The sequence below is a fragment of the Plecotus auritus genome (assembly GCF_963455305.1).
Source record: "Plecotus auritus genome assembly, chromosome: 1".
Classification (NCBI taxonomy): domain Eukaryota; kingdom Metazoa; phylum Chordata; class Mammalia; order Chiroptera; family Vespertilionidae; genus Plecotus; species Plecotus auritus.
Window position 1 is genome coordinate 9595994 of NC_137770.1, and position 22125 is coordinate 9618118.

General features: G+C 49.2%; 2 protein-coding genes across 11 annotated transcripts in view; one reads left to right on the forward strand and one right to left on the reverse strand.

Annotated features, from left to right (window-relative positions):
* The window catches only part of WARS1 (tryptophanyl-tRNA synthetase 1), a 29780-nt gene extending 20325 nt beyond the window's left edge, over nucleotides 1-9455 (reverse strand). Inside the window, exons 1-2 of one of the 2 annotated variants that reach the window (XM_080651016.1) lie at nucleotides 9364-9455; nucleotides 4049-4209 (exon numbers count right to left, since the gene is read on the reverse strand). In XM_080651016.1, the coding sequence (XP_080507142.1) occupies nucleotides 4049-4150 (102 nt within the window). In that variant the 5' untranslated portion in view covers nucleotides 4151-4209; nucleotides 9364-9455. Of the gene's footprint in view, nucleotides 1-4048; nucleotides 4210-8436 lie in introns of both variants that reach the window. The other variant, XM_080651017.1, reaches the window with a different exon arrangement.
* Nucleotides 9456-9505: 50 nt separating this feature from the next.
* WDR25 (WD repeat domain 25) overlaps nucleotides 9506-22125 on the forward strand; it is a 146662-nt gene continuing 134042 nt past the window's right edge. The window contains exons 1-4 of one of the 9 annotated variants that reach the window (XM_080671814.1): nucleotides 9600-9619; nucleotides 11564-11756; nucleotides 12342-12388; nucleotides 12674-13514. In XM_080671814.1, the coding sequence (XP_080527940.1) occupies nucleotides 12714-13514 (801 nt within the window). In that variant the 5' untranslated portion in view covers nucleotides 9600-9619; nucleotides 11564-11756; nucleotides 12342-12388; nucleotides 12674-12713. Of the gene's footprint in view, nucleotides 9620-11330; nucleotides 11757-12341; nucleotides 12389-12673; nucleotides 13515-22125 lie in introns of those variants that run through there. The other 8 variants (XM_080671811.1, XM_080671813.1, XM_080671816.1 and 5 more) reach the window with 8 other exon arrangements.

Consider the following 22125-nt stretch of genomic DNA (forward strand, 5'->3'; position numbering starts at 1 on the left):
GTCAAGGGCACATGCCCAGGGTTGTGGGCTGATCCCCAGTGGGGGGGGGGGTGCAGAAGGCGGCCAATCGGTGATTCTCTCATCATTGATGTTTCTATCTCTCCCTCTCCCTTCCTCTCTGAAATCAATAAAAATATATTAAAAAAAACCACAACAACGATGTTTTTCTGTCTTTCCGCCCCACCTCCTTCCCTCCCTTTCTCTCTCTAAATCAATAAATTTTAAAAAAAGAATTAGCCTTTGCTTAGGCTTTTATATATATATATACATATATACATATATATATATATATATATATATATATATATATATTAGCCTCATCTATTGAGCCCTACCTGGTGTGTAAACCTCTTTCTGTGAGTAACCAACTCCCTTTTTTTGACGTCACTCTCTTTCAGTATTTCTTTCTTTTACAATGTAATGGTTTATTTGAGGTCCAAAGAGTCAAAGTACTCTAGTACGCTGAATGTGAAATGGTTGACACATCTGCTGAGAGCCTAGGACGACATTTTCGAAACTAAGATCACAGGGGTTGGCAGATCACACTCTGAGACCCACGGCAAGCTCAGCAAAGGGTCTCCCTGCAGTAACCCCAGGAGGACAAAGGAAAGAGGAAGAGGACACCAGCAGCTGGATTTCAGAAGCTGGAAAGCTGACAGATGATGTAACTGGCTGAATAGGTGAGAACAAATGCTCGGATGTCGTGGAAATACTGGACAGCAACTGGACTTAGACTGTGTGGAACCCCCAGGAGACTGGGGCGCCAGTGGCCTCAGGTGCTTACGGAAGTGAGGATGAAGGGGGCCATAAAAACAGGAGCACTGGTTGAAAGCCTGTTTCAGAAACAGTTATTCAGACCTCTACCCCAGGCTCCTGACACAGCTGAGTGAGTGCCCCTGCCCCCACCCCAAGGCTTAGTGCCTAGAGAGGGAGAGTGAAAGGGGTCCTTACCTGGGGCCCTCTGCCCGGCAGGGGCAGCACACTGGGAACAGGGAGCTTTGGGGAAGGATCACCCAGCCCAGCTCCTCCGTCCTACTCAGAGGCACGACGCTGGCACCAGACCTGCACCTCGGGACAGCGGACTGCAGGACCCCCTCTTGGGACTCTACTAACCTCGAAGAAGAGACCTGAGGACCCTGACAGTGAAAGTTCCTCAACAAAGGGGAGCAGCCTGGTGGTCTCCAGGGAAGGGAAACCTGCACCGATCAGCTCCTCCCGTGTGCACGAAGCCCAGCCAGTGTCTCTGCTTCCCTCTGGAACACCAGGGCCAGCCAAGTGCCAGCCGACACTTGCGGGTTGCCTCTAATGTGAAGGGCAGAAGGAAATGGAGTTTATAAAGGGGCAGAGAACATCAGGGAAACGATCCCAAGACCTCAGAGATCAAAGGACACTGAATCTATAAAGTAGGAGCAGGGCCTCCTGAGGAAAGGAACATCAGAGATTAAATGAGCTCTTAGCAGTTAATAATCATGGGGTAAGTGAGAAACCACAGGAGGGTTAGGAGTTGAGGAAATATACCTGAAAGAAGAACAGAATAAAAATAAGAATAAGAAGTAAAAAAATAAGATCAGAGGAGCTGTCTCTGAATTTAAAAAAATCAGCCAAGAAACAGAGAAAACAGAAGAGATCAAAGAAATACTATCACTTCTGAGGTTTAAGTATCATGAACTTCTAGTCTGCAAGGAGCACTGAGCAAGCACCCATCCCAAGGAACTTCAAAACACAGGCACAAAGAGATCCTACAAACGCCCAGCGAGAAAGAACAAAGGAACCACCTGGTTCTCCACAGCAACCCCAGCAACAGGGCTTCAGAGACGGAGGGAATCCACTTCCACTTCAGATTTCTATACCCAGCATTGTTACCAAATATTAGGTAAGACAAAGATACTTTCAGACTCTCTACGAGCCCTCAAAATTCCTTCCTTGGCAGTAATTTTTTCAGAAACCACTGGAGGATTTGTGCTGCCCAAAGAGAGCTCACCCTCGAGAAGTAAGACACAGGCTTAGGAAATAGGGACCTACGGGGAGGTGAGGGAGCCCTGGTGGACAGTGAGGAGAGCCTACGGTGGGCAGTGTGGGGGGCGAGCCGCCAGTCCAGGACAAAGTAGGGGGAAGGTCTGGGAGAGACTGCTTCAAGAACTTGATCGACGGGTTGATGTGAGGGCCTCCAGGGGAAATTCACCCAATCGAGGGAGAGCTTGGACCCATTATCATGAGTCCATAAAAAAGCCAAGCAAAAAGAAATGAAAATAAATTAATCAACGCCAGAGAAAACAAAGTTGGGCAGGAAAGGAAAAGCCCTCTGTATACTCAGTGGGTCTGCCGGTAGCATTGCCATGGTCAGAATAAGGTCACTGCTAGTATTGACCAAGGGACTCAGGTATCAGGAGATGGGAGGGATGGAGAATATTTGTGCAAGTGCTAATTCCTCATTTTCCACAGTGACAGCCTTCAATTGGGCAATCAACAAGGAGCAATGTAATAATCGTGGTTTTTTAGAGATATGGGGATTACATATTAAAAGAAGCAGCTAAGAGAATTGAAAATACAAAGGAACCTCATTTCTCAAACTTAATTTGTTTTGGAAGGCTGTTTGAGAAGTGATTTGTTTGAAAACTGAATCATTTTTCCCCATTAGAAGTAATGAAAACTGAATTAATCAGTCCCAGGCCCCCAAATGATTCCTTTTCTTATATACAGTACATGTCTAAGTAAACACTACTTTTCTTAAATTTATCAAACCACCCCATACTAGCCTTAAATGAATTTTTCATGTATCACTGCCTTGGAAATGCTATCACCGCTAACTGCTTTTTGTTTTACCCAATAACGAGTTTTTCTATCTGTTCAGTTGATTGTGATTGCAGTTTTGTGAGCACTTTCACACCCTTAGCAACATTAGCACTGTTGATGGCCTATTTATGTTTTAAAATTGGGCTAACCATCAATTTCTACAGCAACAAAAGCGTTCTCTCCTTTATTTGTTGCCCGAGACACTTTTTATCATGTTGAGGTATCAGCATGAAAGGGTTGTCAGGTCGAAAATGAAGTTTTGGTTTGACAACTGAGACATTTTTTTCTGTGAACTTGGTTGAGAACCAAATTGTTCGAGATGGGAGACATTCAAGAAACGGGGTTTGACTGTACGTGTTTCTGGGAGCAGGAAATGAGGATAGGCAGGTGGATGACTGCTGTATTTCATTGGCTTTTCTTTACCTCACATCCTATATAATAAAGAGGTAATATGCAAATTGACTGTCACACCCTCACAAGATGGCTGCCGATGACCAGGCTGGCAGGGGGGTTAGTGAGGGACAATCAAATGACTGAACAGCAGGCTGCGTGGGGCAACCAGGCCAGCAGGGGGGGCATTTGGGGGCGACCAGGCCGGCAGGGGTGGGCAGTTGGGGGCAATTAAGCTGGCAGGAGGGGCAAAGAGGGGAAACTTGGCTGGCAGGGGGGCAGTTGGGGGTGACCAGGCTGGCAGGGGGAGCAGCTGGGGGTGACCAGGCCGGTGGGGGGTGGGGGGCAGTTAGGGGCAATCAGGCCGGCACCCAGAGGCAGCGAGGGGCAATCAGGCTGGCAAGGGGTGGGGGGGGCAGTTAGGGACGACCAGGCCAACAGGGCAGGGGGCGGGGGAGCAGTTAGGGGCAATCAGGCCAGCACTCAGAGGCAGTGAGGGGCAATCAGGCCGGCAGGGGGAGGTGGTTAGGGGTGACCAGGCAGGTGAGCGATTAGGAGCCAGTGGACCAGGATTGTGAGAGGGATGTCCAACTGCCAGGATTTGGCCTAAACCGGCAGTCGGACATCCCCCAAGGAGTCCTGGATTGGAGGGTGCAGGCTGGGCTGAGAGGACCACCCCCACACGGCGCACAAATTTCATGCACCAGGCCTCTAGTGCATCAATAATGTTGATAAAGGAGAAGACAAATGTAAGATTATAGCCAATATAGTTATAGTCAGTTATTGAGAGCACAGTCAGCTCCCAGGGAACACAATCCGACAGACTCGGCTGTATGTGCGGGAAGAGCCCAGCAAAACCACCCACCTTGGACGCCTGCCCGGCTTTGAGGGCTCTCACGCGCTCTCCCTGGGCAGCTATGCTGTTGAACAGCTCCAGCGGGGAGGCACCCCCCTGCTCATCTGCCATCTCCGAAGACCGAGGCTTACAGCTGGGCAATGGAAGAGTCGCTCAGTGGTCCTGACAAACTGTGGGAGAAGAGGAAGAGAAGGAGGGAGAGAGATTAATAAACCGTTGCAGCTGTGTTTTCTTTCCTATATCTAGTTCTTTTTTCCCAAAAGGGTTGAGGTTGAGTTATAATAAAGAATGTGGATAAAATGACATTAATAAAAATATAAATGGAAATTTGGGGCCATAAAGAAGAGGAAGAACAAATGCTAAAAATGAGGATGAAAGCGACCGCTGGCTTACAGATTTCAGGACTGAAAAGGAGGCCCTTCCTAACTAAGCCCGAGTGTGCCCCATGCAGGGCCCAGGACAGAGGAAGGACTTGTGTTTGCTGAGGGGCAGACACCAAAGGGCTTTACTATCCCCAACTTGAAGAGCCCCAAACACATCTGTCAAATTGCTCTTTACTCTTTAATTGCGTTTGGACAAGTTCCCAGACCTTTGCTGCTCTGACCAACCTACGGCTGAACAAATGGCTTCCTGGCTGGCCAGCTGCTTGGTTCTCAGAAACGCAAGGTCTCGGGTAGAGGGCGGGGCCTTACCCTGCTGGGTTCCAAATGAGGTAAGAACTATATATAACCTGTCCATTAGACATGCTGCCTTACTTAACAACAAAACTTTGAAGATGTACCTAATAGTCATTATTTTCTCTTAACCTTGAGGGGGGGAGGGCACAGGGGAGGCCATCTGATGCTGCCGTGGGGCAAAGGATGACCATATCAGTCCCCTCCTGGGTCAGTCACTTCCCCTTTCTGAGTGTCAGCTTCCTCATCTATGAAGTCACACCATTAGGAACCTCTGCACCTACCTCAGGGGCTGCTATGAGAAGAAATGAGAAAAAAGGACATGGTGACATTTTGTAAACTGTAAAGCAAGAACTAAACCCAGCACGAGCATGGTGCGTGAGGGTTCCAGGGCTGGGCTGAGCCCCAGCTCCACCTATAGCTGCTGCTATACCTAGAACACGGAGGCTGACAGGTGGCTATGACAGAGCAGCTCTCCCAGCACTTCTGTCATTGGTGTTGTTCTAAGCACTTTATACATATCAATTCACTGAAGGCTTAGGAGCCAGATTTATCTCCATTTCACAGGTGAGTAAACCGAGGCACAGAGAGGTTAAAAAACTTTCCCAAGATAACACAGCAAGTAAGTGATAGAGATGAGATACAAACCGACGCAGTTTGATCCGAGAGCCCACACTCTCAACTATTATCCCACAGGTTGCCTGCCTGGAATGAGCCTCAGCCCCTCAAATGTGAAGTGGAACAGGCATCACAACACTAACTGCAGGCCGGTGCGTGGATAAGTGCGATGATGCAGGGAAGCAAACAGTGTAAGCCCAGCACTGGCCCATGGTGGAGGGTTAATGAATGACTACTTTGTTAATTAAAAAATTGTTTTCTGGCCCTGGTGGGTGTGGCTCAGTTGGCTGGGTGTCATCCCATACACCAAAAGGTTGACGGTTCCATTCCTGGTCAGGGTACATGCCCAGGTTTTGGGTTTGATCCCAGTAAAGGTGTGTGCCAGAGGCAACTGATCTCTCTCTCTCCCCCTTCCTCTTTATCTCTCTCTCTCTCAAATCAATAAAAACATATTAAAAAATTTTTCCCCTAGTAACTATCAATCAAACACATATTTGAGGGGTAATTTACTTTTATTTATCTATTGCTAAATATTTGTTTCAAAAGTATGTAAATTTCAACGAAACCATTCTTTGTATAATCAGAGACCATAACACTGAAACCAGGATGGGCTTCTTTCCCTTCCTTGCTGACAACCACCTCAATTCCCAGAAAGGGAAGTTTGGTGAGATGACAAACTGACTCATGTAACAAAGCTCAGGGAAGTCTGTAAAAAAGGGGAAGAAATGTGGAAGAACCTTCTGATTGACACTAGAGAGGAGAAATACTCAGGACGATATCAAATAGCAAAGTGAAGAAAATTATTTCTAGCCACAAGTGATCAAATATCATGTGCAGATACTTTATACATGATCCCGAATTTTTCCCAACTTTCAAAGCTGGGCGCACAGTTCAGTAAGTCCTCGATGTAACGTCATCGATAGATTCTGCCACTTTAACCAGTTAACTGCCACGATACTTTGAATTTAATTAAAAAAGGTCCGCCGCTCGCGTCTATAGACGCTTAGGGCGTACAAATGGTTAAGCAAAATGACACAGAACCAATTTTATCCTAGGGTAATTGATATAAACAAGAGTTAAGTTCCTACAGCATCTCATCAACATTATCAGTAAAGTTCTAAAGTCTGTGAGTAGGACCAAAATCAAGTACAATGGAAATTACCCTTAAAAATTCCTAGGGAAAGTACCAGGTACAATGACTAGGTGATCCCGGGACAGCCAATCTTCCCTGCAATGGAGCAGGTCACTGCAAGTGATCAACCAGACAAACTGGGCCTGCATTTAGGGTCCATGTTGTAGGGAAGAAAACACGTATCTTTAAATATCAGAACCCCATTTAAGAAGAGGCCCGTGGGAACTAAATCCGACTGAGGGAAAGATGAGGTCTCCCTGCTCTTGTGACCACAAGCCAGTTACTCACCGCATGGGAATCCCCACTATAAACTGTGTGTGTGTGTGTTTGTGTGTGTGTGTGTTTCTGATGCAACTTTGTGAGTGAGTACATCAGGAATGATCAGAGACAAGGAGAACAGAGCTACCACTTCTCTCATTTCATGCACCCATCCATTTGCCGCTGTTTCTCCCATTTAGTCAATATCCTCCTTTATTTCTTTGTTAACTAACTTTTAGAATTAAGTTTACCTTCAGAGGTTTTTAACCCAGAGTTTGGAACCTCTGGAATTACATCACTATCTGTGTGCACATTGGTATAAATGGGGTTCTAAGCAGAGTATCCAGGTTTCGTTACTTTTTCAAAGGGTTTCTGAGATGCCAAAAGGCTAAGGACCATTGTCTTAAGTGTTAACCCTATAAACTGCAAATAGGGCTTTGAATCTTTTTTAAGGAAAGCTGCTTTATCTATTAAACCAAGCCTATAATCTAAAACAAAGAAATGAAGCTATAATCTGTGAAGTCATCTATTACCTCCTCTAAAAAGGTACTGGGAGTGTCAAGACCAATATGGCATACTCCCCAGTGGGCCACAGCATACCTTGGAGACAAAGCTACAAGGCTCTGAAAAATTAACTCTCAATTCCTCTTTCTAAACAACATGGATCTTGTGCTCATTTTGAAAGGTTCCATTGTTGTGGGGGAGTGTAGCAGGCACCTGAAGAAACTGGGATGAAAAGAATCACAGAGCCGAAACCGGTTTGGCTCAGTGGATAGAGCGTCAGCCTGTGGACTGAAGGGTCCCGGGTTCGATTCCGGTCAAGGGCATGTACCTGGTTGCGGGCACATCCCCAGTGGGAGGTGTGCAGGAGGCAGCTGATCAATGTTTCTCTCACATCGATGTTTCTAGCTCTCTATCCCTTTCCCTTCCTCTCTGTAAAATATCAATAAAATATATATTAAAAAAAATAAATGAAAATTAAAAAAAAAAAAAAGAATCACAGAACTGTACTGTGGAACATGACAATGACCTCATCTCACAGATAAGATCAGAACACACCCATTCTGCAATTTTGGGGGAAGGTGGCCTAAAATAGCCAATTCTGGAGCAGCCGGGGACAGCTGCGAAGGAGACGCGGGAGTTTCTAGATGCCTGGATGCCACCACAGGTGGGATACCATCCTTCACATCCATCAAGTTCCCAGAGGACAGGAAGATGACTTCTTTAGAGCAAGGTGTTCTTTAACACTTTGAACCTTAGAACAGATTGTGTTCACTTTTTCTTTTCTAAACACTGAGAGGAAAGGCTACTTTTCTCTCCAAATAATAAAATGAACATCATCTTAAAAAGCAAAGAAGACATTAAGCTCTATGAAGTCAGGCATAAGGCATTTTTGAGTATCACAATGAGACTGCTGACATGTTAATGACTACTTAAGGAGCCCTCCTTAGTGAAAAATATGACAGCCAGGAGGAAGGTGCTAAAACGCAGGCTATGAATCCAAACTGGCACCCGCTCCCCCCAGACCCTCCATTCCCTAGGGAAGCTGTGAATCACCTGAACTTTAGATCAATGGGTTGAAACAAAATGTACAACACCCTGATCCGAAGAGAGACAATCTCTCACTCTTTGAGCCAAGGTTTCCAGCACTTCGGTAAAGGGCTGGTGAAAAATACGAATAAGCTGTAAGCCTGACAAAAGATGGCAGTACGTACCTGGTCTGAGCGAGACACTGCAGAGATGGCCACTGGAGTAGTGGGGACTCCCAGTGCAGCAGGCTCTTCTTTTATAGTCTTCCCCCTCTTACTTTCAGTTTCCTTTTTTAAAAAGCCCCTTTATTCTCTTTTTTTCCTGTTTACCCCACCCTGCAACTATGTGCAGGAGGCGTTTCTTATAAATCACCCAGTTTCTCTTAAACACTTGAGCCTCTTGACCAATTCCTGAGGAGACAGTCCAATCAGGGGTTTTGTGTGTGTGTGTGTGTAGGGGGGGCGGGTGGAGACCAATGAAACCCTCTGCCGAACTATTAGCTGGTCATTGCATCAGCCACCCCATACGGCCCGCTGGCCTCCACATAACCTCCTCACCCGGTCTTACACCCTCAGTCTCAGTATCAGAACCGAGTTTACATGTGGTCGTGCGGGGCGGAAAGGAGGACTGTAGATGCCCTGCGGCCACTGTGCACGGGCTACTGTGCAGCGAGGCGGTGCAGTGCGGTGGAAAAGAGCAGTCCTGGGATCACGCGGACCTGGGTTTCAAAGCCAGCTTGGCATTTTTTGATTTCAAGACCTTGGGCAAGTCAGGTTACCTCTGCTTCATCCTCGGTTTCCTCTTCTGTGAAATGGGCATAAAGGAGCCTCCTTACTTTACCGTGGAGGGGACTAAGGGTGATATTATAGGCAAAGCCCTTGGCACGTGGCAGACACTAGAGGAGGAGGAGAGGATGAAGGGTCGGTGCCTGCGGGAGCTGGCCACAGGCCGGGTGGGCGGCGGCGACGGCGAAGGGGACGAGGGGCGTGGTGGTAGCAAGCCGGGCTCTCAGGGTACTCCGGATCCTGGCGTGCAGGCGGCTCCGGGAGGGCGGGCCATCAGTCGCCACCCCGACCTCCCTCCCTCCCTCCTTCCCTTCCTTCCTCACTTACCGGCCCATGCGGGCCTGTGGGCGCCGCCGGTTCCGCGTCCAGGCGTCTCCTAAGCGTCCGTGGAAACGCCGTCCGGCCGGAAGCACTTCCGGCCAGGCTGCGCCATCATTGGCTGTTCTCGCGGGGCGGGACGGAGGCCACCGATGATTGGTTGGCTGCCTCGGCGCTGGCGGAACACGACTCAGGGGCGGAGTGCAGGTAGGACCAGCTCCGGTAGGACGGGCTCCGGGAGAACCGAGCGCTTCCGGTGTGTGTGGTGAGCGGCGGGCCTGGGGCGGGAGGGTGCTGCACCCGGCAGCGGCGCGAGCCCTCCGCGCCCCTTATTGCGGACCTTTCACCGCCGCTCTCCTCCCCTTCATCTCAGGCTCCTTCCGAACGCGCCGTGCTCGGGATCACCCTTACCTCTCGCTCTTGACAGCTCGGCTAACTCCTGTTCATTCTTCAGAACCCGCCTCTGGTCGTATCTTGCTTATTATCTTCATTAGTCTGTGGCCTCCGTGTTTCGTGTTTAATCTCTGGCCACATCAGACCCAACATAAAGCTTGGCACTGAGTGGGTAATCAGGAAATGTTTGTTGAAGGAGAATATCCTATTTCTTTACTTTCTCTGTGCCCCCTCCCATCAGGTGCTGGGATCAAACAGTGAACAAAACACGAAAACTCCTGTCAGGCCGGTGAGGGTCATTGCCACTACCCGCTTCCATAGCCTCGTTTCTCCCGTGACCTTTCCTTTTCTTCTAGCTGTACCTCTTCCCCTTTGTTTAATCACCCCGTCTTTGCATGAAAAAATTTCCTCCCCCACTTTTGCCTTAGAAACATAAAAACATATTTTTAGAAACATAAAAACATTCTCCTAAAATTTGTTTGTCCCACTGGCTCCCCATTTTTGCCTGTTTTCTTTGCATCATCTTGGTTCCCTTCTCTCTGACCCCATTTGATTGGATTTGTTGCGTCTCACCATCTGCTCCCTGACCTTGGAGCATTATTCAGGTGTCACCTGTCCTAGGCCTGCCTCAACCTCCCTCAATGAAACCCCAAACCCATTGCCACCTCTATTCTCCTCTCTCTTTTACTTACGATTTCTCACCACCTGACATCCCCCATTTCAGTGATCATGATCTGTTTCTCCCCACTGGCACGTGAGCATGGTGAGTGCAGGGCACAGTTTCCCTGGGTGCCTAGTGTGGGGCTTGGCGAGTAGCCCATTCTCCATCAGTGTTTACTGAATGAATGAAAGGTACATGAAGCAGATAGTATTGGCATCCCTGTCTTCCACCCTCCTGCCTTCATTCCATCCTTGCTGCCTTGCCTTGTTAGGAAGCGGGGCTAGGGGGCCCCAGTCCCACTCCTCTCTGATCTTTTGCTGTAGACCTACCTCGTCTTTAATTCTGGCCGTGGGCTTCTGTGAGGGAACCACTGTGGAGGGCTGGGTGGGTAAGAATCCATCCTCATGGCCAAGCACAGGCGCCCTGCCCTGGTGCTGGGAGCCTGGTGGTTTCTCTTTGACAGGAAGGAATGGGATGCTGTGCACAGGAGTTGAGATGTCTGATCAGGATGGGCCTCAGGATCAAGATGGGTATTTAGAGAACAGAAGTGCCAACTCATCCACAGTGCTCAGTTCCATTAGTGTATGGATAGTCCACTATGTTATATTAGTTCCATTTGAGATGGGCCGGCCTGTTTTAGAAGTTTTCTTTAGACGATGGCTTTGTGTGTGGACTAGGCTGCAGGTGAGGGTGGGATTGTGGGAGGAGGCAGATGACCTAGCTTGTTTGGGGTGAATGGCATCCTTTGGGGGAAAGGCGTGGAAGGGGTGGGGTGTTTGATTCCGGGGGGCGTGCGAAATCCCTCTCTAGGGGAGGACAGGCTGCCTGGAATGGTTTGACTGATGACCCAGAGGGACTCCTCTGGCGCCGACTTAACCACGCACAGGGGAGGAGGAGTTCAGCGTGGTTTATTAAGGAGGGAGGGCACACTGGGCTTTGTCAGAAGTTGGTCCTTGCTCAAGTTTTCCATGCTGCTCCACCGCGCCCTCTGCTGTCCGAGACGGGACATTTCCAGCATCCTTGTTTTCCTCTTGAGGCTAGTTCATGTTAACAGCACAGAACTGAACTCCAGATGGAATACTTCTTTCTAGAAACTAATTGGTAACCGTTTTGTCATGTATGATGGTTCAGAATTTCAGGAAAATCTTTTTTTAGGAAGGGGAAACTCCCTGCTGTGTGAGTCTGTGTGTTGGAGTGAAACTGGCAGATTTGGATGACACCCTCAGGCACCTCCGCCTTGGCTTGTGGGTCTGTCCCTCCAACTGGCTTAGAGCGGAGATGGGATATCTGGGGGAGAGCGTTCCAGAGAGAAAACAAGGAAGGACTGGAGCCCAGACAGAGGGCAAAGGTGAGGGTAGCACGCTTTCCCCGCCTGGTGCATCTTTCCATTTCAGGGTTTTCAGACCTTACCTCATCCCCGTTGATGAGTGAATGGCTAATAAGCTGCAGGCCCTTTATACATCTGTCTTTGCAAACATATGCAGGTATTTGTGTAGGATGTGGGGACATTGCAGTGAAAACAATATATGTTTCAGTTTGTAATACTCGTGGGTACTCCCCAAATTGCCCTTCCGAAGGTTTCTTTATTTTTAAAATTATTATGATGTTTTACATTTTTAATTTTTATTAAGATACCATTGACATATAACATTGTGCAAGTTTAAGGAATACACGTGCTGATTTGGTACATTAATATATTGCAATATGAGTACCACCATAGCATTAGCTAACAACTCTATTACACCCCATAATTATCCTTCCTTTTTTTTGTGGTGGAAAGGTTACCAGCATCTGGGTCATTTGGCTGGCACTTCCTGGTTCCTCCTCCTTTTTTTTCTTTTGTATTGAATTTATTGGGGTGACATTGGTTAATAAGTTTATATAGTTTCAGGTATATATTCTATAATACATTGTCTGTATGTTGCACCAACAGGCATCTTTCAAGTCCCGAGTCTTTCTGTCCAGGCATCGTGTCTACAGGTACTTGGGTCCTATTTTATGTCTTTCAATAAAGCTTTTGTTTTCTTCATGTAGGTCTTGCTAATTTTTTTTTTGGGGGGGGTTAAATTTATTCCCATATTTCCATAGGAAAATGACCCCTTCTAATTAATTATGCCTGATGCATAGAAAAGCCCTCATGCTTTATGTATTTATTCTTACGGTTTTTTCTGTCTTAGATTTGCTAGACGGCATGTTTTCTTTTAACTTCGCATCGTGGTAACTGTTCTTCCATGCACGTTTTCTGACACCTGGTTTTGGTCTTAGGTAGTTTGCCCTCGAAGGACAGCAGGAAACGGTGTCTTCAATGGCTTCCTTGGTGGCTTACGATGATTCGGACTCCGAGGCTGAGAGCGAGCCCACGGGAAGCTTGGATGCTGCTGGCCAGATGAGGGACTCTTGTGATATGGCCAAACCTTGTGGCCAGGATTTCGCATCGGGAGTCCTGGACGGGACAGGAGGCACTCTGCCCACAAAGCACGGTTCCTGTGAAGACCCAGCCGGCCAGCGTCTCCCACTGGCTCGGCTCTGGAGGAGCGACCCAGGATCTTGCCCCAGCCAGAGGCTACAGTGGCCCAGGACAGAGCCCGAAGTCACCTTCCCCACAAGTGAGCCTCCTCGTCCTTCCCTGTGGACCAGCCACGCTCCCGCTGGCCATGTGCCCTGGACAGCCGCCCGCTGTAAGCAGGTGAAACTCTCCTGGGGAACTTACGACCCCCCTGAGCCACCTTTCTGTGCCCAACCCAAATCTGAGACCCCAGGGAAAAGTGGCAGCTCTCTTCAGAAGAAAAGGCGAGAGGACTGTATTGTACCCTACACCCCGAAAAGACTGAGACACTCGCAAGCATTAAGCACAGAAACAGGCAAGAACAAAGATGTGGAGGCCCGGGGTCCCTCTCTGTGTGCCCCGCGCCCTCTGTGCACGGCCCCCCACGTGTCCGAGTTCATCCAGCCGTACCTGGGCACCCCGTATAAGGAAACCCAGATTTCCCAGAGGGTGCTCTTCTACCTGAGAGGCCACAAGGGCCCCGTCAGCAGCATCCAGTGGTGTCCCGTCTTTTCAAAAAGCCACATGTTCCTCTCGGCTTCTCTGGATAAAACCTTCAAGGTAAGATTTGAGCGGAACTGCTCTTTTATTTATTTTGTTATTTTATTTTTTAAAATATATTTTATTGATTTTTTACAGAGAGGAAGGGAGAGGGATAGAGAGTTAGAAACATCGATGAGAGAGAAACATCAATCAGCCGCCTCCTGCACACCCCCTACTGGGGATGTGCCCGCAACCAAGGTACATGCCCTTGACTGGAATCGAACTTGGGACCCTTCAGTCCACAGGCCGACGCTCTATCCACTGAACCAAACTGGTTCCGGCCGGAACTGCTCTTTTAGTTACTCTCAGAACTAAGTTGCTGGGATGTGTTATTCTTCAAAGCAGTGACGTGGGGGTTACAGGCGGAACATTTCTTTTTGGGGACTTCTGTGATTCTCTTTGATGCATTCAGGAGCGGGTTCTCATTGGTCCATTCAGCCCAGTGTTTCCCTGGCACTGCCTTGCCAGGCCGCCACATGCTAGTCCTTATCCCTGCGGGGGCACTGAGGACATCCAGGCACACTGGCATCCAGGGAGGATGTCGTTGCTGGGCGAGAGCAATCAGAGGGAGAAGAAAGCAGCCAGGGCCGAGCCCCATGCACTCAGGACATCTTCTGTGACTCCCGTGGAGTGCTGAGCGATGCCAGCTCTGTGCCAGGTGCTGTGCTAGATGCAGGGGGTGCAGAGGTAGACAGACCTGGTCCCTGGCTTCAGGGCACGCACATTGTGGTAGGGGCTGCAGGTGCGTGGCGAGGCACCCAGAATCCTGGGCCCAGGGCTGTGCGGACCAGACCCCAGCCCGACCTCCAGCCGGATACGTACGTGCTACAGAAACCCAGTGGGAGGGACGGCTTCCAGCCTGGGAGGGCTTGTGAAGGCTTCAGAATTAGGGGTGGTGCACTTGGTGGTGCACTTGGTGAAGGGGGTAGAGGGAAGGGCATTCTTGGCTCTAAGCATGGAGGCCTTCAGGGGCCCGAGGCTGGGGAAGTAGGCAGGGGCCATACCAGGGAGGACTGTGGTGGCCTGTTGGAGACTTCCAGTTTTTTATTGTTATTTACTGATTTTAATGTATACTGAAGCAATGCAGACTTGCAGTAAGCAAGCCCTAATGGCACAGGCGTATGGTGTCACAGGTGTGTCCCACCTGCCTGTAACCTGTCTCCAACCCCTCTGAGCTGTTCTCGGTGTCCCTTCTCGCTCTCCTTGGCACCTAGCACAGCACTTATGTAGGAGGGGCCAAATAGATTTGAACTGAAGTTTCCTGGAAAGAAAATGGCTTTGGCGTTGGGGTGACATGGCTTCACATCCAGCTTTGCTGGGGAACAGCTGGTCCACTGGCCTGACCTGTGCCCTCCATCTGGCGTCGCATCTGGAAAGGGCATAATCATATCCGTGTCTGTGATCATGTGAGAAAAACGCTCACAAAGCCCTTGGCACAGAGCTAGGTACCCCATTGGTGCTCCATAAACGTCTCTTCTTCCCTCTGTTTTTCCCGGAGTTCTGGAACCAGCCTGTTCAGGACGCTGTATCTGCAAGTTCTGTTTCGAGCTTTTTCCCTAGGGAGGCACTTTCTGAAGTGAAGAAAGGAAGCCCGCCCACAGCAGACTCTCTGATGTGAGCCGAATCACTGGGGTCATTTTTAAGTGGCCAGTTTGAGTTCTGACCTGACTTGTCCGTGTTCTTTGCAGGCAAGGCTGGTAGAGTTATGTGGGGCCATTGTCACGTTCTGGCTTCAATTTGGAGCCCAGGGGTTTACATCCAGGTCTTTGGCGCTCTTCCTGCGAGGAGGAGGCCCTGGAGTCTGCTCAGAGGCTTCTGGCCTCCTGCTGTGCATTGTCACATGCTTGGGTCAGTCCCACAGTCCCGGGGCTTCTCGGCTCTCCTTCCTGAGAGTCTGTGCCCTCGGAGGGGTCTGTGTGGAGTCTGTGTGTGGCCAGGCAGTGACTGGCAGGCCCCAGATGTGGTCTGGAGTTATAGTGATCTGGGCTCGGGGTTCGTGGCCATCCTCAAGAGCTTTGTGACCCGGAGCAAGGCACTTAACCTCTCTGAGCCTGTTTCCACCTCAGTAGAACAAGCTTATGAATTGTGTGGCTGGGGCTTCTCAGGTGGGACAAATGCCCAGGTGCCATGTGTCTAAAGCACCCAGTCTAACGCTGGGCGCATGGTGGAGTTTTGTGGAGGGTAGTGTGGTCACAGGTGGGCCGCCTGAGGGATGCGGGCAGCCCCTTCCTAGTATGTGGAGGGAGAGGCAGTTTGGCAGATGTTGACAGCCATCTTGAGGATTTTCAGGACAGCACAATAAGAAGAGGATCAGGAGTCACTCAGCCAGGCTCTGCACCTGGGGCCACCTCCAATGCCACTCCTACAGCGGGCTTGCTGGAGGTCTAGAGGGACTGCTAGATTGCCGTTCGCAGAGATGGATGGAGGGATGCAGAGGTGGCAGTGTGTTATTACTACTCACCTGTCCAAGGGATGTTTCTCCTGATGGGGAGGAGCAGGCCTGGAGCCCAGTGGGGATCGGTCTGAACCTTACATCAGTGAGATCTCAGTGGGCCCTGCTTGGATCACTTTGGCCTGGGATGTTTAGATTCCCTGGACAGAGGCCTCCAGGATAATTTTCAGACAGAGAGCATCTGAGTGAAACCACTGATTTGGGGTGTTGTGTTTGTTCAGTTGTGTAGCGAAGGTTCGTGGAGTAGGTGAGTGTGCACTGGGGCTGTAGAAAGGGCCCCATGGAGGGGACCATCGAGCAGCCAACTAGCTGTGACACCTCTTGACCAGCAGAGGGTGCACTTGGTCCAGCTCGGGAAGGCTGGTCAAGCCCAGGGGTGATTCACTGAGACGGGGGTCCTGGGCCTTTTGCAGTGGGGCTGGGCTGGTCACAGTGGCTGTGCTGCCCGTCCGGAGGAGATGGCGTGTGCTGCTGGGCCTGGCAGCCTCCAGGGCGCCCTGTCCACTGCAGTGTTCGTCCCCTAAGGAGGCTGTAGGAGTGGCATTGGAGGTGGCCCCAGGTGCAGAGCCTGGCTGAGTGACTCCTGATCCTCTTCTTACTGTGCTGTCCTGAAAATGAGGGCTTTTATAAGCCACGGGTACAAACTGTTAGCCAGGGTTCTCTCTGCTTTAAGATGCTTGAGTTTTCAAGACAGATGGGACTAGATGGGGACTAGCGAGGGAGGTCTTGGCTGAGCCCTTGGATGTGCTGTGCCCTCAGGTTCCTGGGCAGGATGATGTCAGAGGGTGGGCGGTGTGGTAGATCTTGGGGAACCTTGGGATCTGGTATACGATGGAGGGGGCATAGGAGGTATTTTGTGGGCACTGGGTGTGGAGTGGGGACAGGGTTGTGGGTGCAGGTAGGAGTCCTGGCTTGCTGCAGTCCAGTCCTGGGTGGAGAGCAGATGGCGGGTGCAGCAGGCAATGAGCACCCCCCCCCAACTCTGCTCCCTTACCTAGGGTGCCTTTCCCCTTGCCTGTGGTTAAAGTCTGCCAGAGTGCCTTCTTGCCCCCCCTCCACCCCCCAGCCCCCCTGCCCCTGGATTAGGAAGGAGGGAGGAGTATGGAGGCTGGGGTCACAATACTTCACTTTGGATGCTCCCCGTGCCACTCGCTGTGTGATCTCTGGCAAGTTACTTAACTTCTCTGAGATTCCACCGTGTATGTAAAGTGGAGCTAATTACACATGCCTTTCTGGGTTTTCGTAAAAAACAAATGACACTGGATATGAATTACCTAGCGTGGTGTCTGACACATAGTAGGCACTTCCTTTGTGCTCTTGTTCTTGCTCCAGGAATTTTCTCTTTTCCTTAGCATGCGGTGGTCTCATTCTACCTGTGTAGCCATGGAACCGTATCTGCTACACCTCGTAGATTTTAAGCTACTTGAGCATGGGATCTGTGCCAGGCTCATTTTTATATTCTCTGTAGCACCTGGCACAAAGTTTTGTACATGTTAAGTGGATTAGTAAAGATTAAAAAAATAGTTTTGGATTTTATTTCCAGCCTTTGGGAAAGGACTGTTTTTTAAGTGCACAAACCCCACTTTCCACCAGGGGGCACAGTGGGACTTAATATAAGCAGCTCTGCAAGCTTCTAGAATCTGGAAGAATCCTTGATTCAAGGTAACAGCTACTGAAATACGATTTTTTTTTTTTTCTGATCAGGAGAAAAACAGCACAATCCATCTGATTAATCTAAAGAACGTGGAGTGCCAGTTCCTTCATCTCCTTAAAATGTAGCTTTGGAATTCATAAATTTCAATTGGGCACATTACAGTGGAAAGATACTTATTTTAATATGTTCTAAATGTTCTGTGAGCTGTAAAATATGCTCATATTAGTTTTGAAAAATTTACAGCTAGAGATATTAAGCAAAATAAAACAATGATTCATAACTCCCCACCGCTGCTCTGTTTTCATGTCAGCGACCCCTTCCTGTCCGCGTCTGTCGCGAGCATCTGTTCTCCGGAGCTGTGATCCCAGCACCGAGACCCTTTTATGTACTCCTCTCATTTCCCCGTGTCCCCGTTTGGCTCAACACGCTTGAATACCCACTGCACATAAAGGTGGCATTCAGACTCCGAGGCCCTTTTTGAAGGAAGCAGCAGCGACGTGACCTCCTTGAACCAACCTTATTGTCGGCCCGTGTACGGAGCCCCCTGCCAGGTGCCCGAGCGTCCCCAAAGGCATAGAGCATGCTTCTTGCTTCTTTCTGTGTGTGAAAACCCGGAGTTCTGAAACACAAAGGATTATAAGTAAAATGTATGAATTAGGTGCTGTTTATCTTTTTACCCAATGATTTCTTCAGGGAATTCTTCCAATAACAAACTTCCTTAAAATGATTAGATATAAACTTTTCCTGATTTTTTTTTTTTTGTTAATTGATTTTGAGAAAGAGAGGAAGGAAGAGGGAGAGAAACACCCCCTCCTGGGGCTGAGTCTGCAACCCCAGCATGTGCCCAGACTGGGAATCAGATCCACAACCTTTTGGTGCACAAGATGATGTCCAACCAACTGAGCCACACCAGCCAGCGCTAAACTTTTCCTTTTTGATCAATAATGTGATAGATGTTTACTGTGAGAAACAGGAAATACAGAAAATATGAAGCACAAAAGATAAATCAGACACCATTGCTAGTCCTAACCCTGAGTGGGCAACTCATTAACGTTGGGGCCCTCCCTGGTCTGGAGGGCGTGCCTGTATGTTTACAGAATTGCGCTCACACTGCGTAGTATGTACAGCTTGGATTTCACCCCTCACCCCCTATTTTCTGTACTGTTTGTAAGGGGCATAATACAAAATTTCCCCAAACATATTTTTCCGACTGTCTCAAATTCCAAACTTTGCTAATTCCGTGTCATTTCCTATCATGTCCTGCTTTTGTTTTGAAAAGTCAGTCCTGCAGTGAACATGGCTATATGTCTTATTTTTTTTTAAATTAAGGAGCATATCCTGCTTATATAAGTAAATGTCACGATGATAAAAGGATGTAAACATAAATTGGCATTAATTTGCAAAAAAAAAGTCTTTTTTTTTTTTTTTTTGCTGCTTTGATGCAGTTAAGATGGGTTTTAGCTAAAGAAAGCCTTTGTGTGTGGCGAGTGGGACCTGAGTAGGTCGGCAAACCTCCCGTGTCATCGTCACATCAGACTCCTGGTTTCCTTCCACGTCTGCTGCTCGATAGCTGTGTGACTTCCAGAAAATCTCTGAGCCTCTCTGATCCCCTAGTTGCCTCATTGGTAAAATGGGGATCATGGCTATCTATTGGGGCTGTTGCTATGGAGAAGAAATGAGGTGATGTCTGTGACTCTCCTGCACTTGTGTTGATCAGTTCAAAAACAGAGAAAAGACAGGTGAGAATCCTCCGCCTCTTAATGTAACCCTTGTTTTTTGTGAAGCTTTTGTAGTCTGTCCATAGATGCGTAGTTTGTAAGAGTTTCAATGTCAGTGTTCCTGAGAGAGATACTTTTAAAGATTTTGAAGTTTTTGGGGTTGTCTGTACCAAGCCACTTACCTGCTCTGTTTTCACAAACTGCACACTTGGAAGGGAGGGTGGGAGGGCTGGGTTCATGTGTCCAACCTGATCATGTTTAAACGTTGGCCGGTTCACACAGTGCTTTGTGTCAGAGGCTCCGGCAAGGAGGAGCAGTTCACACCTGAAGAAACCCAGGAGAGCCAGATGGGTCCACCTCCCTCTGGCCAGGGAGGCACCAGGTTCAGCCGGGCCCCTTCCACGTGCGTCTGAAAGAAAGGACTTTGTTTTGGAGCCTGAACACCCCAGACGGGGTCTCACTGTGCTGCTTGTCAGCTCTGTGACCTCTGAGAGGCTTGAGGCCAGATCAGAGGCTGGGGAGAGCTCGCTGTCCCCAAGCGCTTACCACCTGTGAGGCAAAGTCCCAAACACTCCCTCTTGTCTTCCCCACAGGCCTAGGAGGTAAGGGCTGTTCTCACTTGTATTGTACAGATGTGGACGTGGAGGCACAGAGGTGAAGGGATTTGTCCACAGTCACACAGCTGGTAAATGGCAGAGGCAGGGTGGGGAGCTGGCTGTCAGACTCCACAGCCCTAGCAAAAGGCTGCAAGACCCTCTGCTCCCCGACTCTGAGAGTAGAATAAAGGATGAGAAAGCAAGTCCCCTCCCCCGCAGCGGTGCCCAGCGCCGCCCCGGCACCAAGCCCCTGGGTTCTGTTGAGGGGCATACTGAGAAGGGATGATTTCTGTGGTGGCTCGGATTTACATTTTTATGTATTGCAGGGTCCCGGCGAATGTATCATTGTTAGCGTATTCTATTATATTAGGGTATCTTAGATGTGCTTTGTAGAAAGTAATATATCTCACATTCAGAGACAAGAAATTTATGGATTCAAGTGCCAGAGTGAGGGTTATTTCAGTTTTGAAAGAATTATTCTTGACGGGTTTTGCAGAATGAGATGGAGAAATGATTTGATGTGTGGAGTGAAGAGATGGGGAGCATTATGCAGATGATGGGCAATTTATTCCAAGCACGAGACGAATCTATTGGAAGTGAGCGATGCACAGCTGGGAGGAGGGCTGGGTTGTGGTGGTGGGCGTGCGGTAATTGGGGAGTGAGTGATTAACACGCATCAAGGGTAATTAGGCGAGCGAGGAGGGAATGGGTGGTGTGTGTCTGCGTGCACCTGTGTGTGTGTGCAGAAGGCACCTGGTTCCATCTTCATTGGATGGGGGCCCAGAGAGGGAAGGACGCTTGCCCGAGGGCACACGGCGAGGGCAGGTGGCCGTGTGTTGCTGGGACCTTGTGTGGGAAGTGTGTGTGTGTGCCTCCCTCTCTGGGCTCCTCTCCCTTCAGTGAGTCCTCCCAGGCTTGGGAGTGAGGGCTCCAGGCTGCAGAAGCCTCCTCTTCGTGGGAAGTGAGGATTTTTGACACTCCTCTCCCCCATATGAAAGCTGTGAAGTTCCGAGGCCAACACATGAGACGGTACCCACTTCTCATTTGCTGCCAGAGGACCTTGCAAGCTCTCGCCTTAAAAACGGGTTGAAGGAGGAAGGAAAGGAAGCTGTGTTTTCCGCTCTTGGAAAACTTCACTGGGTTCTGTCGCCTGTGTAACCAGGGCAGGGCGGCGTGCCTGCCAGCTGCGGACTGGGAGGAATCAGCCCCTGGGAAGGCGCAGACTCTGTCCTCAGGGGACCAGCCTCATCCAGCTCATCCCTTGTCATTAAGGAAAGAATAGAGCAATTTGGGAAAATGCTTTTAATGTAATTGAAAAATGCAGATTGTAAAATTGGCACACTTAGGCATTGAGACAGTCTAGTGAATTATTTCGCACTGCTTTTAAAGCTTGGACACAGCGGACCCTTAAAGGCGCCCACCTAGCGCCCAGTGATGGCTTTTTGTCCTTCTCTTTAAAAAGTGAGTTGTTTTGGATTTAACTTTGTTATCCTGTAAGTGATAACATATTGGAAAAAAAATGCAAAATGCAAAAAAAGAAAAAAAAAAAGAAAAAAGAAATGGCAGAGATTAAAAATGTTACCACACACTTTCCCCTCAAGGACAATGACCGGGACCTTTCCAGGGACTCCTTCTAGTCTTTCTTTCCACGTGCATCTGGGTTTAACCAGAGCACAGGTACTTCGTTTTTGTAAGCAGCGTTTCAGAATGGCAGGATGGTGATTTCCCCCGATAATTGATAGTATTTTTACCCCTTCAAAGAAGGGGTGGGTGAGGCACTCCAGCCTCTAGATCTTTTCTCCTAGCTCCTGCTGTTTCTAGTCAGGCATCTGAGGGACCCCATGCAGGGGGCAGTGGAGTGCCGTGCAGGGGTGCAGGGACCAGAGCACTGAGGTGCAGGTGGGAGGCGCAAAGGAGTGAGACGGGGATGGGGGGGGCGTGTCAGCCCAGGGTCCCTTGAAAGCCAACTTGCACATCGCCTTTCTCTGGCGAGGTTCCTGAAGTCTCTTTACTCGAAGAGATGAAAGAGAGCATGCCCCCACCCCCTTCGGGAACACTGTGACCCAGGCTGAAACACTTTGCCAGGTCCTGGAGCTGCTGCTCCTTCGCATGATCAGGCTGCAGATGGGTGACACCCCGGGCTCTGTGCAAAGCTCTTGCATGGGCTGGGTGTCCCTGGATTATGCTTCTAATTAAAAAAAAAAAAATC